Source organism: Oncorhynchus nerka, linkage group LG23 (genome assembly GCF_034236695.1).
Source record: "Oncorhynchus nerka isolate Pitt River linkage group LG23, Oner_Uvic_2.0, whole genome shotgun sequence".
Lineage (NCBI taxonomy): Eukaryota > Metazoa > Chordata > Actinopteri > Salmoniformes > Salmonidae > Oncorhynchus > Oncorhynchus nerka.
Genome location: NC_088418.1, coordinates 15,497,909 through 15,514,185, shown reverse-complemented (window position 1 = coordinate 15,514,185; position 16,277 = coordinate 15,497,909). Strand labels below are relative to the sequence as shown.

General features: G+C 43.8%; 1 protein-coding gene across 1 annotated transcript in view; it reads left to right on the top strand.

Annotated features, from left to right (window-relative positions):
- LOC115106339 (inactive ubiquitin carboxyl-terminal hydrolase 54-like) overlaps window positions 1-7,253 on the top strand; it is a 41,234-nt gene extending 33,981 nt beyond the window's left edge. Inside the window, exons 15-18 of the mRNA XM_065008378.1 lie at window positions 1,832-2,159; window positions 2,630-3,360; window positions 3,481-3,659; window positions 4,152-7,253. Of these exons, the coding sequence (XP_064864450.1) occupies window positions 1,832-2,159; window positions 2,630-3,360; window positions 3,481-3,659; window positions 4,152-4,283 (1,370 nt within the window). The 3' untranslated portion in view covers window positions 4,284-7,253. The remainder of the gene's footprint in view (window positions 1-1,831; window positions 2,160-2,629; window positions 3,361-3,480; window positions 3,660-4,151) is intronic.
- Window positions 7,254-16,277: the final 9,024 nt, after the last annotated feature.

The window sequence follows — 16,277 nt, the reverse complement described above, 5'->3', positions numbered from 1 at the left end:
ATTTCTATTCTATTCCTCTATTTCTATTCTATTCCTCTATTTCTATTCTATTCCTCTATTTCTGTTCTATTCCTCTATTTATGTTCTATTCCTCTATTTCTATTCTATTCCTCTTTATATTCTATTCCTCTATTTCTATTCTATTCCTCTATTTCTATTCTATTCCTCTATTTCTATTCTATTCCTCTATTTCTGTTCTATTCCCCTATTTATGTTATATTCCTCTCTTTGTTCTATTCCTCTTTCTGTTCTATTCCTCTCTTTCTGTTCTATTCCTCTCTTTTTGTTCTATTCCTCTATTTCTGTTCTAATCCTCTCTTTCTGTTCTATTCCTCTTTCTGTTCTATTCCTCTCTTTCTGTTCTATTCCTCTCTTTGTTCTATTCCTCTTTCTGTTCTATTCCTCTCTTTCTGTACTATTCCTCTCTTTTTGTTCTATTCCTCTATTTCTGTTCTAATCCTCTCTTTCTGTTCTATTCCTCTATTTCTATTCTATTCCTCTATTTCTGCTCTATTCCTCTATTTATGTTCTATTCCTATATTTCTGTTCTATTCCTCTCTTTGTTCTATTCCTCTTTCTGTTCTATTCCTCTCTTTCTGTTCTATTCCCCTCTTTGTTTTATTCCTCTCTTTCTATTCTATTCCTCCCTTTCTGTTATATTCCTCTCTGTTTTATTCCTCTCTTTCTATTCTATTCCCCTCTTCCTGTTCTATTCCTCTATTTTTGTTCTATTCCTCTTTCTATTAAATTCCTCTCTTGCTATTCTATTCCTCTCTTTCTATTCTATTCCTCTCTTTCTTTCCATCTCTCTTTCTATTCTATTCCTCTGTCTTTCCATCTCTCTCTCTTCTCCACCTCACCTTTTCTCTCCTTTTCTCCTCCTGTACTCTTTCTATCTCCTCATGTTTTCCATCTCTCTCTCCATCTCTCTCTATTTCCATCTCTCTCTGTATCTCTCTCCATCTCTCTCTATTTCCATCTCCCTCTGTATTTCTCTCTCCATCTCTCTCTATTTCCATCTCCCTCTGTATTTCTCTCTCCATCTCTCTCTATTTCCATCTCCCTCTGTATTTCTCTCTCCATCTCTCTCTATTTCCATCTCCCTCTGTATTTCTCTCTCCATCTCTCTCTATTTCCATCTCCCTCTGTATTTCTCTCTCCATCTCTCTCTGTATCTCTCTCCATCTCTCTCTGTATCTCTCTCCATCTCTCTCTGTATCTCTCTCCATCTCTCTCTGTATCTCTCTCCATCTCTCTCTGTATCTCTGTCCATCTCTCTCTATTTCCATCTCTCTCTGTATCTCTCTCCATCTCTCTCTATTTCCATCTCTCTCTGTATCTCTCTCCATTTCTCTCTATTTCCATCTCTCTCTGTATCTCTCTCCATCTCTCTCTATTTCCATCTCCCTCTGTATTTCTCTCTCCATCTCTCTCTATTTCCATCTCTCTCTGTATCTCTCTCCATCTCTCTATTTCCATCTCTCTCTGTATCTCTCTCCATCTCTCTATTTCCATCTCTCTCTGTATCTCTCTCTGTATCTCTCTCCATATCTCTCTATTTCCATCTCTCTCTGTATCTCTCTCCATTTCTCTCTATTTCCATCTCTCTCTGTATCTCTCTCCATCTCTCTATTTCCATCTCTCTCTGTATTTCTCTCTCCATCTCTCTCTATTTCTATCTCTCTCTGTATCTCTCTCTCTATTTACATCTCTCTCTGTATCTCTCTCTCCATCTCTCTATTTCCATCTCTCTCTGTATCTCTCTCTCCATCTCTCTCTATTTCCATCTCTCTCTGTATCTCTCCTCCTGCTTTCTCATCAACATTCTCAGCTGTGCTCAGCCCCCTGCATGAGGCTAATTCTCGTAGTGGATTGACTGTAGCTGCGTGCATGAGGAGCACTGCGGAGCCAATAACACAGGAACAGGATATGGAGCAGGAAACAGGAAGCGCCAGTCCACAGGGACATCGCAGGTACCATAACTGTCCCCTGTGTGTCCCCGAAACCCACACAGGACCCCCCTGTGTGTGTCCCAGCTCTGCCTGTCCAAAAACCACCCCTCTGTGTGTGTGCCAGCTCTGCTTGTCCAAAAACCACCCCAGGACCCTCTGTGTGTGTCCCAGATCTGCCTGTCCAAAACCTCCTCTGTGTGTAGTGCAGTAGAGTGGACAGTGTCTGTATCTGTCTGTGTTGGTCAATGCTGATCTTGACTGGTTTGTACTAGTACTTGATGGTGAGATATCTGTGAGGGGATGGTGCTGGGTTGGATGGCAGGTATCCTGCTCTATCTCATGTATTCTCTATTCTCTTCCTCCTCTCCTCTATTCATCAAAATAGACCTGTGATTTATGGTGACTGCTGCAAAGGCTTCTGGGTAATTATTACTGAGCCAGCCAGCAGAGATGTGGAGAATTAATGTGGGGGGTGGGGGATGGTGTGTGTGAGTATGTGTGGTGACATAGTGCCGTATAGCTCTATAAATACTACATTACACAGTCATAAACCTAACATAAGAGGCTTTCATTTCTACATATTCCATCATTTTCATTTTAAGTGTTTTTAAAAATCTTTGATTTACTCTGATTGTGATTGGCTCCTGAGTGTCCCTACTCTTCTGTGGTCCAATCAGTGAACAGTCTGGCCCGCTCCAAGTACTGCTGACGCCCAATCAGGAGGGGGAAGAGGTCCGGCCAGCCTACCAGGATGCAACCCTGGGCCCTGGTCAGCCCCCTCTCCACTCATCCCTCCCACGCCCTTCCACCAACAAGCCCCCAGCACAGGTTGAGGAGGGTGAGAAGGGGGAGCAGGTGAGGAGGGGTGAGGGAGGACAGGGAATGAGCCTGGAGGAGTTGTTACAGGCTGGGGGCGTGAGACCTGTTGGCAGACACCTGGCCATCTCTCTCCCCTCTCTATCTCTCAGACTCTGGGATATGTCTCACACACACGCTCCCCCCTCACACACACACTCTTACTCTGACCCCCAATACACTCACCCTCCATCCTCACATACAAACCCTGAGCACCCACACACACACTCCGACCGTCCACCCACCCCCTGCTCCTCCCGCAGTCAGCCCCACCCCTCACCCTCCACTGCCTCTCCACATTGGCCCGATCAAGGTTCCGCCGCCAACACCTTCACACGTCATTGGTCCTCCTGGAGCGTGGACCGCCCAGATGCCGTGGTTACGCCATATGACACACCTCCAGACCGCCGCCTCCCCTTTAGGCCACACCTCCCCTACCGAAACTACAACTCCCAGCACGCCCCTGGGCAGCATGACGCCTGTGACCCTGAGGAGGCAGAGTTTTCAGAGCTGGACTTCCTATACCGGGCCAGCCTCCAGGCAGGATGTAGAGGTAGGTACTGCAGACTATAGTTGTGTGTATGTAGCTATGAGTCTAGTATATGTATGAAGTTGTGTGTGTATATAGTGAGTATGATCCCTGACCTCCAGACTGTGCCCTGTGTGTGTCTAGGTGGTAGCCCGGTCAGGAGGCTGCAGTGTGGGGTAGGAGGGCCAGCCCGTTCCCTCACCCCCAATGCCAACATGGAGAGGAGTGAGTACCAGACTGACTGCAGCAGCACAATGGTCCACAGTCTGAGCGGCACAATCATCAACCCGCGTCGCCACCGTCTCGCCGCAACACGCAGCTTTGTGAGTGTATCGTACACACACACGTACACACACGCATTCCTACTCTCCAGGCGTCATGTTGTAGACTTGTAGTCTGTTTTACCTTCAATTCTCATCTACACTCTATCATCGCTCTACTGTTCTCTCTCTTTCTCTATCCGTCAGTCTCTCTCTCTCTCTCTCTCTCTCTCTCTCTCTCTCTCTCTCTCTCTCTCTCTCTCTCTCTCTCCCCTGATGGTGCCTCTACTTCTTACGTAATCTCATCTGGGACCCTGTATCGCTACAGCATCATCTTCATCATCATCATCATCATCATCACACCAGTCCTTCCATATCTCCATTCAGGCCATTTTAACGTCACCCTTTACCCTTCACCTCTTGGGCCTGTCCGTCACTCTGTGTTGTCCCTGCCCCTGCAGGAGATGTCCAATGGTGCGGGGAGTTTCTGGTGTCTGACTGGGGTGAAGCTGTCTTCAGACCACTGATCTGCCTCCATATGCATCTACACTACAGGCTCCTTCCAGGCCAGCCCTCTGGGGTCCTAACCCTCCACACCGCTACAGGCTCCTTCCAGACCAGCCCTGTGGGGTCCTAACCCTCCACACCGCTACAGGCTCCTTCCAGGCCAGCCCTCTGGGGTCCTAACCCTCCACACCGCTACAGGCTCCTTCCAGGCCAGCCCTCTGGGGTCCTAACCCTCCACACCGCTACAGGCTCCTTCCAGGCCAGCCCTCTGGGGTCCTAACCCTCCACACCGCTACAGGCTCCTTCCAGGCCAGCCCTCTGGGGTCCTAACCCTCCATACCCCTACAGGCTCCTTCCAGGCCAGCCCTCTGGGGTCCTAACCCTCCACAGCTACACTGTAAGCCCCAATGTGCTGTCATTACTCAAAACTTTTGAGGAAACTCTTTGCACTTAATATATACATTTTAGTCATTTGGCAGATGCTCTTATCCAGAGTGACTTACAGGAACCTCTAACCCATGCCTCCAATAGAATTTCCCAGTATGCCTCGCCTTTTTGAGGGAATTGTAGAGTTACCACCCATGACTGTATTTGTTAGTGACATGGTTGTTGAATTCATTCCTTTTATATTTGCCCTGTGACCTTCACCAATTGAATTCCAAGATAAATGTTATCATTATAATTATAGTCTTTATTACTTATCTCATAAGGCCTTATTTTGAGGCCTAGTGTTACCCTAATACAGTGGCCTGAAACTCAAGGTTTACAGGCCACATCAGGCCTGCAAATAGGGTTGCAAACTTCTGGAATCTTTCCCAAAATTACTTGATTTTCCCAAAAATCCTGGTTGAAGGATTTGCGCACAACGTACCCAATTTTTGCCATCCCTACCTGCAAATCACATTAGGCGGGCTTGCAAAGTGATGTGTAAAACAGTTGATATTTTAATTTACCCGCAACCTGCATTTATAATGACTGCCAGGGTTAGAAACCATTTAAACTGGAACAACCATTTCAGAAATGGGTGCCAAAAAATCTAAGTAAATGATTGGATTATTTTAGATTTTTTAAAATGTATCTTTGTGTAGCATAAGATTAATCAATCACTCAATGTACATGCAAAAACACATATGAAAAACTATTTGAAAAAAATCTGTCTGCAGTAGAGCATGCTGAGAAAAAAAGTTGATTTGTTATCATAACTTAAAAGAGTTGATGTGACTTCTCATTTCGTTTTGAGTCAGTACCACATAAACATTTGAAGTAAAAGTGACATTTAATTGATTTAAGTAAAAAATGCCTTGGGGTTTACATTGTACACACACTTTCCAGGGCGGCCCTCTGGGGTCCTAACCCTCCACACTGCTACAGGCACTTTCCAGGGCAGCCCTCTGGGGTCCTAACCCTCCACACTGCTACAGGCACTTTCCAGGGCAGCCCTCTGGGGTCCTAACCCTCCACACTGCTACAGGCACTTTCCAGGGCAGACCTCTGGGGTCCTAACGCTCGACACTGCTACAGGCTCCTTCCAGGCCAGCCCTCTGGGGTCCTAACCCTCCACACTGCTACAGGCACTTTCCAGGTCAGCCCTCTGGGGTCCTAACCCTCCACACTGCTACAGGCACTTTCCAGGGCAGCCCTCTGGGGTCCTAACCCTCCACACTGCTACAGGCACTTTCCAGGTCAGCCCTCTGGGGTCCTAACCCTCCACACTGCTACAGGCACTTTCCAGGGCAGCCCTCTGGGGTCCTAACCCTCCACACTGCTACAGGAACTTTCCAGGGCAGCCCTCTGGGGTCCTAACCCTCCACACTGCTACAGGCACTTTCCAGGGCAGCCCTCTGGGGTCCTAACCCTCCACAATGCTACAGGCACCTTCCAGGCAGCACTGCACCTCACCCACCGCCACAATAGGGGGTTGACCAAGGACCCCCCTATCCCCAAACACGCACATCTCCCCACCACCGCCCCTCAGTGGTCTTCTGAACTCACCACTACTCCCATCTCCAATACGGGGAAAAAAATGCATTTGAAATATATTTTTGGGATGCAGCTTAGGATACATGTGAAATATAAAACATTTGCCAAATAATGTATTGTTTATGCATCTGTAAATGTATTTTAACGTGTGATATACATTGGTAAATGTATTCGGAATATATACATTTGTATAGAAATATATTATTTGGCGAGTTTGGGCTGTCGCCCCTCCCTGCCCTTTTCCAACTATTATGTCTATGCAGTCATTCTCAGCTCCCCTCAGCAGGAATTACTCTGAAACCCCAAACTAGAAAACAACAAACTCATCTAATTACTCTTCTGTTAGCCTCCTAACATGGACCGACTGAACGTTAGCCTGCTGGCCTGCCCCTCTTTGGGTCTATAAAGGAGAAAGTAGATTAGCTAGCCTGGTTTAGCTTCCAACCACCCTGCTTTACCTGCTCCAATCAGAGGGGCCCTGGAACCTTCAAATTGACAGATCCAAAGGGGGAGGGGGTTAACGATTAGCTACGCCTCTTCCTCTTTCTTAATGGACATTTCCGGTCAGATGATGGCATACCACACCTGGCCGTGCTGTTTCCATGGCAACCCCTGGACTAGTGTGTACGTGCCTACATACATACCTAATAGACTGAACTCTAATAATAACTAAAGTCATGTACAGAAACACTATATATGAAACCTGTATGTTATTAAGACCTTATGGAATGTTCATACTAATAATGAAGATATCGATCATTTAGTTGTACCTACTGGTTCTGGAGTGCGTGACCTTCACAAGTCCAGCTGGAGGTCACCTGACTGTCAGTTGTAGCTTATTTTATTTGACCTTTATTTAACCAGGCAAGTCAGTTAAGAACAAACTCTTATTTTCAATGATGTCCTAGGAACAGTGGGTTAACTGCCTGTTCAGCTCGGGGGTTTGAACTCGCAACCTTCCGGTTACTAGTCCAACGCTCTAACCACTAGGCTACCCTGCCGCCCCTTATACTGGGAGAAACTACCAGACTAGCTCTTTATTTTCTCTTAGTTAATTTTTTTATATGTTTGTTTTTTGACAGATAATGGTAGTTAAATGGAACAAACTTTTGCACACCTAAAATAATGTGATAAAGAGCTATGATAGAGGGAGGGTAAGGGAACTATGACAGAGGGAACTATGATAGAGGGAGGGTAAGGAACTATGACAGAGGGACTATGATAGAGGGAGGGTAAGGGAACTATGATAGAGGGGACTATGATAGAGGGAGGGTAAGGGAACTAAGAGGGAACTATGATAGAGAGGGGAGGGAACTATGATAGAGGGGATGAGAGGGAGGGTAAGGAACTATGACAGAGGGAACTATGATAGAGGGAGGGTAAGGGAACTATGATAGAGGGAGGGTAAGGGAACTATGATAGAGGGAGGGTAAGGGAACTATGATAGAGGGAGGGTAAGGGAACTATGATAGAGGGAACTATGATAGAGGGAGGGTAAGGGAACTATGATAGAGGGGACTATGATAGAGGGACTATGATAGAGGGGACTATGATAGAGGGAGGGTAAGGGAACTATGATAGAGGGGACTATGATAGAGGGAGGGTAAGGGAACTATGATAGAGGGAGGGTAAGGGAACTATGATAGAGGGAGGGTAAGGGAACTATGATAGAGGGAGGGTAAGGGAACTATGATAGAGGGGACTATGATAGAGGGAGGGTAAGGGAACTATGATAGAGGGGACTATGATAGAGGGAGGGTAAGGGAACTATGATAGAGGGGACTATGATAGAGGGAGGGTAAGGGAACTATGATAGAGGGAGGGTAAGGGAGCTATGATAGAGGGAGGGTAAGGGAACTATGATAGAGGGGACTATGATAGAGGGAGGGTAAGGGAACTATGATAGAGGGGACTATGATAGAGGGAGGGTAAGGGAACTATGATAGAGGGAGGGTAAGGGAACTATGATAGAGGGAGGGTAAGGGAACTATGATAGAGGGAGGGTAAGGGAACTATGATAGAGGGAACTATGATAGAGGGAGGGTAAGGGAACTATGATAGAGGGGACTATGATAGAGGGGACTATGATAGAGGGGACTATGATAGAGGGAGGGTAAGGGAACTATGATAGAGGGGACTATGATAGAGGGAGGGTAAGGGAACTATGATAGAGGGAGGGTAAGGGAACTATGATAGAGGGAGGGTAAGGGAACTATGATAGAGGGAGGGTAAGGGAACTATGATAGAGGGAGGGTAAGGGAACTATGATAGAGGGAGGGTAAGGGAACTATGATAGAGGGGACTATGATAGAGGGAGGGTAAGGGAACTATGATAGAGGGAGGGTAAGGGAACTATGATAGAGGGAGGGTAAGGGAACTATGATAGAGGGGACTATGATAGAGGGAGGGTAAGGGAACTATGATAGAGGGGACTATGATAGAGGGAGGGTAAGGGAACTATGATAGAGGGGACTATGATAGAGGGAGGGTAAGGGAACTATGATAGAGGGGACTATGATAGAGGGAGGGTAAGGGAACTATGATAGAGGGGACTATGATAGAGGGAGGGTAAGGGAACTATGATAGAGGGGACTATGATAGAGGGAGGGTAAGGGAACTATGATAGAGGGGACTATGATAGAGGGAGGGTAAGGGAACTATGATAGAGGGGACTATGATAGAGGGAGGGTAAGGGAACTATGATAGAGGGAGGGTAAGGGAACTATGATAGAGGGAGGGTAAGGGAACTATGATAGAGGGAGGGTAAGGGAGCTATGATAGAGGGAGGGTAAGGGAACTATGATAGAGGGAGGGTAAGGGAACTATGATAGAGGGAGGGTAAGGGAACTATAATAGAGGGAGGGTAAGGGAACTATGATAGAGGGAGGGTAAGGGAACTATGATAGAGGGAGGGTAAGGGAGCTATGATAGAGGGAGGGTAAGGGAGCTATGATAGAGGGAGGGTAAGGGAACTATGATAGAGGGAGGGTAAGGGAACTATGATAGAGGGAGGGTAAGGGAACTATGATAGAGGGAGGGTAAGGGAACTATGATAGAGGGAGGGTAAGGGAACTATGGTAGAGGGAGGGTAAGGGAACTCAAGTGTACTTTGGGAAGTGTATTTGATGAAGGGTACTTAAACGGTAAATGTTTAGTTGAGGCCTCAGGTTAACATGATTGGTTCTTAGTTATTGAATCTTCCTTTGGACCTTTGTCCAGCTCTGACCGCTCTGACCCTGATGTTACTCAGATGTGAATGGTGAAACACTATATTATAAATATACTTTATATATGGTATCTACTATATGTACTAGAGATATATTTTAGGCTATGCCGTGATATATTTTATTAATGGGAATAGTCTCTCATCCTCCAGTTATAACATAGTTATAAAAAAGTTATAAGTAACACATTTCATTTCTCTGATGTAGACTTAACTTTAAATATACTGACGTGTCTTGAAATTTTACGGTTTTATTAACCTACTGAACATGTTATGTCATAATATATACAAAGCATGTCTATGTACATACACAATATGTACAAAGATATAATACATTATAACTAATCCCTATTTGGAGACTAGTGGCCGGTGCAGAACGAGATCGAGACAGAACTGATAAATTATTGTTGTATCTAAACCAAAGGTCGGCACTTAGACAAAGATCTCTGTCTTTAACATTGTCATTTTATCTATTTCAATGTATCTGTTTGTTTTGTTATTGTCGTTTGTGTTGTGGACGTGGGAGAATGTAGCCATCTGTAGCGCATGAGTCCGCTATGCAAATTAACCTTCCCTCCTGACCCTTGACCTCTGACCTGAGACCGGAAACAGGAAGTGGATGCGCCCACGAACGGACACTTTATTTACAAAATGAAGTACGGAAGATACATGATTAAATGCCGCTGTTGAACTCTGTAGTAAGTCATAGGCTCCATCCCAAATGCCACCATATTCCCTACATAGTACACACCACTTTTGGCCAGAGCCCGACATAGGGAATAGTGTGTGATTTCAGATTTGCGCCATATACAGTTGAAGTTGGAAGTTTATATACACCTTAGCCAAATACATTTAAACTCAGTTTTTCACAGTTCCTGACATTTAATCCTAGTAAGAATTCCCTGTTTTAGGTCAGTTAGGATCACCACTTTATTTTAAGAACGTGAAATGTCTGAATAATAGTAGAGAATTATTTATTTCAGCTTTTATTTCTTTCATCACATTCCCAATGGGTCAGAAGTTTACATACACTCAATTAGTATTTGTAGCATTGCCTTTAAAAATGGTTTTACTTGGGTCAAATGTTTCAGGTAGCCTACCACAAGCTTCCCACAACAAGTTGTGTGGATTTTGGCCCATTCCTCCTGACAGAGCTGGTGTAACTGAGTCAGGTTTGTAGGCCTCCTTGCTCAGACACACTTTTTCAGTTCTGCCCACAAATTTCTATAGGATTGAGGTCAGGGCTTTGTGATGGCCACTCCAATACCTTGACTTTGTTGTCCTTAAGCCATTTTGCCAAAACTTTGGAAGTATGCTTGGGGTCATTGTCCATTTGGAAGACCCATTTGCGACCAAGCTTTAACTTCCTGACTGATGTCTTGAGATGTTGCTTCAATATATCCACATAATTTTCCTACCTCATGATGCCATCTATTTTGTGAAGTGCATCAGTCCCTCCTGCAGCAAAGCACCCCCACAACATGATGCTGCCACCCCCGTGCTTCACGGTTGGGATGGTGTTCTTCGGCTTGCACGCCTCCCCCTTTTTCCTCCAAACATAATGATGGTCATTATGGCCAAACAGTTCTATTTTTGTTTCATCAGTCGAGAGGACATTTGTCGATATAGGACTCGTTTTATTGTGGATATAGATACTTTTGTACCTGTTTCCTCCAGCATCTTCACAAGGTCCTTTGCTGTTCTGGGATTGATTTGTACTTTTCGCACCAAAGTACGTTCATCTCTAGGAGACACGTCTGCTTCCTGAGAGGTATGTCAGCTATGTGGTCCCATGGGGTTTATACTTGTGTACTATTGTTTGTGCAGATGAACGTGGTACCTTCAGGCATTTGGAAATTGCTCCCAAGGATGAACCAGACTTGTGGAGGTCTACAATTTCTTTTCTGAGGTCTTGGCTGATTTCTTTTGGTTTTCCCATGATGTCAAGCAAAGAGGCACTGAGTTTGGCCTTGAAATACATCCACAGGTGCACCTCCAATTGACTCAAATGATGTCAAGTAGCCTATCAGAACTTTCTAAAGCCATGCCATCATTTTCTGGGATTTTCCAAGCTGTTTAAAGGCACAGTCAACTTAGTGTATGTAAACTTCTGACCCACTTGAATTGTGATACAGTGAATTATAAGTGAAATGATCTGTCTGTAAACAATTGTTGGAAAAATTGTGTCTTGCAAAGTAGATGTCCTAACCGACTCGCCAACACTATAGTTAGTTAACAATACATTTGTGGTTGAAAAACAAGTTTTAATGACTCCAACCTAATTGTATGTAAACTTCTGACTTCAACTGTATATATATATAGTACTGAAGTGGTTCTCTGTGTTCTAAAAAGGTATACTGTTTACCATAATAGGAACAGCCAAAGGAAGTTCAATGCAAAAAAGCAAAGGGGAAGAAAGACAGAGAAAGAGAGCGTTGATGAATGAGGAAGGAAGGATGAAGGAGAGAGAAGTATGTATGTGTGTGATTAGAGTGTGAGGGTCAAAGAAGGCTACGAGTCATTTCCAGAGAGAGAGAGGGATTTGTGTGTGTGTGTGTGGGTTTGTTAATGTGTGTGTGTGTTTGTTAATGTGTCTGTGGGTATCGTTGCTGGGGGGGAAAGAGGGATCCTGTATTTTTTCATAATAAAGTTATTACCACTGCTCTCCTACTGGGGATGTAACCACTCATCTGGCTCTGTCTTCTCATTGGATGCTTTGTCTGTGAAGGGAGAAGCCTGGGTATCATGACGTTTAACCGTCATTTATACTGTACCTGACGTAAGTGCGCAAAGCAAGAACGCAATTAGCCATGGTTTCCCTGCGCATAAATATGTCAGCCATATTTGGCCATTTTGCAGCAGCTAGATGTGTTCTTGCATTGCGTAATCCGTACAAATGTGGCTTTATGGAGTATACGCCACGCTATATAGTGAAACTGATACCTAAGCTGAAACTGACTATGACTCATAACAAGGTCTGGCCAATGAGGATGTAGCTGAAGTCTGTCAATCAACCAGAAGAGGTCCGTATAGAGTCTTACTGCAACAATATAGAGCTCTCTGTCTCCCGCTCTGACAGCGCTGTTGAAGTTACTGTAGACCTTCATTGCAAAACAGTGTATTTTAATACATTATTTGGTGACATATGAATATATTTAGCATAGTTTTATCTAAAAAGGATAACTTATTTTAATGTTCCACTATTTTTAGGAAATTTCACTGAGGAGGATGGTCCTCCCTTTCCTCCTCTGAGGAGCCTCCACGTTCCAAGACATAACGAAAATAACATTACAGACAAAAGACTTTACAATTGACATACATTTAAAAACCTGAACATGTAGTGTGTGCATCTATCAGTTACACACATACTGTACATTCCGGGACACCATCACAACAAGAAGGTCACTGGGGGGAGAGGCGTTGTGCCGTGAGGTGATGCTTTATTTGTTTATTGAAACCAGGTTTGCTGTTCACTTGCGCTACATAAGATTGAAGGGAGTTCCATGAACTCATAGCTCTGTATGATAATGTATATAAGATGGAAGGGAGTTCCATGAACTCATGGCTCTGTATAATACTGTATATAAGATGGAAGGGAGTTCCATGAACTCATGGCTCTGTATAATACTGTATATAAGATGGAAGGGAGTTCCATGAACTCATGGCTCTGTATAATACTGTATATAAGATGGAAGGGAGTTCCATGAACTCATGGCTCTGTATAATACTGTATATAAGATGGAAGGAGTTCCATGAACTCATGGCTCTGTATAATACTGTATATAAGATGGAAGGGAGTTCCATGAACTCATAGCTCTGTATAATACTGTATATAAGATGGAAGGGAGTTCCATGAACTCATGGCTCTGTATAATACTGTATATAAGATGGAAGGAGTTCCATGAACTCATGGCTCTGTATAATACTGTATATAAGATGGAAGGGAGTTCCATGAACTCATGGCTCTGTATAATACTGTATATAAGATGGAAGGGAGTTCCATGAACTCATAGCTCTGTATAATACTGTATATAAGATGGAAGGGAGTTCCATGAACTCATGGCTCTGTATAATACTGTATATAAGATGGAAGGGAGTTCCATGAACTCATGGCTCTGTATAATACTGTATATAAGATGGAAGGGAGTTCCATGAACTCATGGCTCTGTATAATACTGTATATAAGTTGGAAGGGAGTTCCATGAACTCATGGCTCTGTATAATACTGTATATAAGTTGGAAGGGAGTTCCATGAACTCATGGCTCTGTATAATACTGTATATAAGTTGGAAGGGAGTTCCATGAACTCATGGCTCTGTATAATACTGTGCGTTTCCTTTAATTTGTCCTGGACCTGGGTACTTTGAAAAAAAAACCTTGTGGCATGTCTGGTGTGGTAAGTGTGTGTGTAAGTGGACTATGCAAACAATTTGGAATTCCCAACACATTAATTCATTTTATAAAACAAGAAGTGAAGCAGTCAGTCTATCCTCAACTCTTAGCCAAGAGTGCATAGTCTCTGATTACAATGAAGAGCAAGACGTGCAGCTCTGTTCTGGGCAACTATCTGGCCGGCAGGACATACCTACCTGGCCGGACCAATCTGAATGACCAGCCAGACCGATCTAGCCGGCCAGTCGGACCTACCTACCTGGCCAGCAGGCCAGACCTACCTACCTGCCGACCGAAGCGGGACCAATCTGGACAGCTGGCCGGACCTATCTGACCGGTCGGCCGCACCTATCTGATTGGCTGGACGGATGGACCAACCTATCTGGCCGGCAAGCCGAACCTACCTGCCTACCTGGCCGTATTCCTGTTACATTGCACAACCTTCAATTTTATGTCCTAATTACGTAAAATTCTGGCAAATTAGGCGGCCCAAACTGTTGCAAATACACTGACTCTGCATGCAATGAAAGCAAGAGAAGTGACACAATTTCACCTGGTTAATAGTGCCTGCTAACCTGGATTTCCTAAATATGCAGGTTTAAAAATATATACTTCGGTGTATTGATTTTAAGAAAGGCATTGATGTTTATGGTTAGGTACACATTGGAGCAACGAATACGCACCGCATCGATTATATGCAAAGCAGGACACACTAGATAAACTAGTAATATCATCAACCATGTGTAGTTAACTAGTGATTATGATTGATTGATTGTTTTTTATAAGAAGTTTAATGCTAGCTAGCAACTTACCTTGGCTTACCGCATTCGCGTAACAGGCAGGCTCCTCGTGGAGTGCAATGAGAGGCAGGTGGTTAGAGCGTTGGACTAGTTAACTGTAAGGTTGCAAGATTGAATCCCCCAAGCTGACATGGTAAAAATCTGTCGTTCTGCCCCTGAACTGCCTCTCGCTAAATAGTAGAAAGCAGACTATACAGTCAACGTTCCTATAGCGACGTCATATATAAAAGCAGCTGCCACTTCATTAAAGCCGTTAGATGCAGTTTATCCTCTTTCTATTCTGGTTAGAGCCAGTTTGCGCTGTTCTGTGAAGGGAGTAGTACACAGCGTTGTACGAGATCTTCAGTTTCTTGGTGTCACGATCGTCGTGTGGAGGAGACCAAGGCGCAGCGTGATGTGAATACATGAAACTTTAATGAAGACGAAGAACACTTAACGAACTATACAAAACAACAAACCGAACGTGAAGCTATATAATACTAGTGAAGACACAGGCAACTAGACATAAATATAGACAATAACCCACGAAATACCCAAAGAAGATGGCTGCCTATATATGGTTCCCAATCAGAGACAATGATACACATCTGCCTCTAATTGAGAACCAATCTAGGCAACCATCGACAAATATAAACACCTAGATAGTAAACAACCCCGAAAACCTACAAAACCCATAGACAGTACAAAAAACACATACATCACCCATGTCACACCCTGACCTAACCAAAACAATAAAGAAAACAAAGAATATTCAGGTCAGGGCGTGACACTTGGCAATTTCTTGCATGGAATAGCCTTCATTTCTCAGAACTAGAATAGACTGACAAGTTTCAGAATAAAGGTCTTTGTTTCTGGCCATTTTGAGCCTGTAATCTAACCCACAAATGCTGATGCTCCAGATACTCAACTAGTCTAAAGAAGGCCAGTTTTATTGCTTCTTTAATCAGAACACAACAGTTTTCAGCTGTGCTAACATAATTGCAAAAGGGATTTCTAATGATCAATTAGCCTTTTAAAATGATAAACTTGGATTAGCTAATACAACGTGCCATTGGAACACAGGACTGATGGTTGCTGATAATGGGCCTCTGTACGCCTATGTAGATATTCCATACAAAATGCAGTTTCCAGCTACAATAGTCATTTACAACATTAACAATGTCTACACTGTATTTCTGATCAATTTGATGTTATTGTAATGGACAAAAAAAATTGCTTTTCTTTCAAAAACAATGACATTTCTAAATGACCCCAAACTTTTGAACAATAGTGTCGGAACTAGAAGCACAAGTATTTCGCTACACTCGCATTAACATCTGCTAACCATGTGTATGTGACTAATACAATTTGATTTGATTTGATTTAGTTTAATTCAGGGCTTATCTGTAAAATAAACTTTGGTCTCAGTGTGACTCCCTTATTAAATAAAGAAACAATCAAAAATGACGTTTGCTCATGTTAAATTGTGATTGACAGTTTGCTACAGTGAATCTTGGAAAGGAAATCACATCCTGTAGTGCTGAACAGAGAGACAGCAGGGGAGGAGAGGAAGGTGGACCAGAGGAGAGGGTCAATCGCTATTACAACTCCCTCTTCCAATCAAGCATGAGTGTGGGTGTATGCATTTGTGTGTGTGTGTGTGTGTGTGTGAGTGAGTGACAAATGAATGTAACTGCATTCCTATGTCTCACCTCTCCTCTCCTCAAAGGAATATGAATCTGTTTGATTAACCGTCTGCAACCATTCTCTCCTTCAGTAACACTCTCCTTTCTTTTCCTG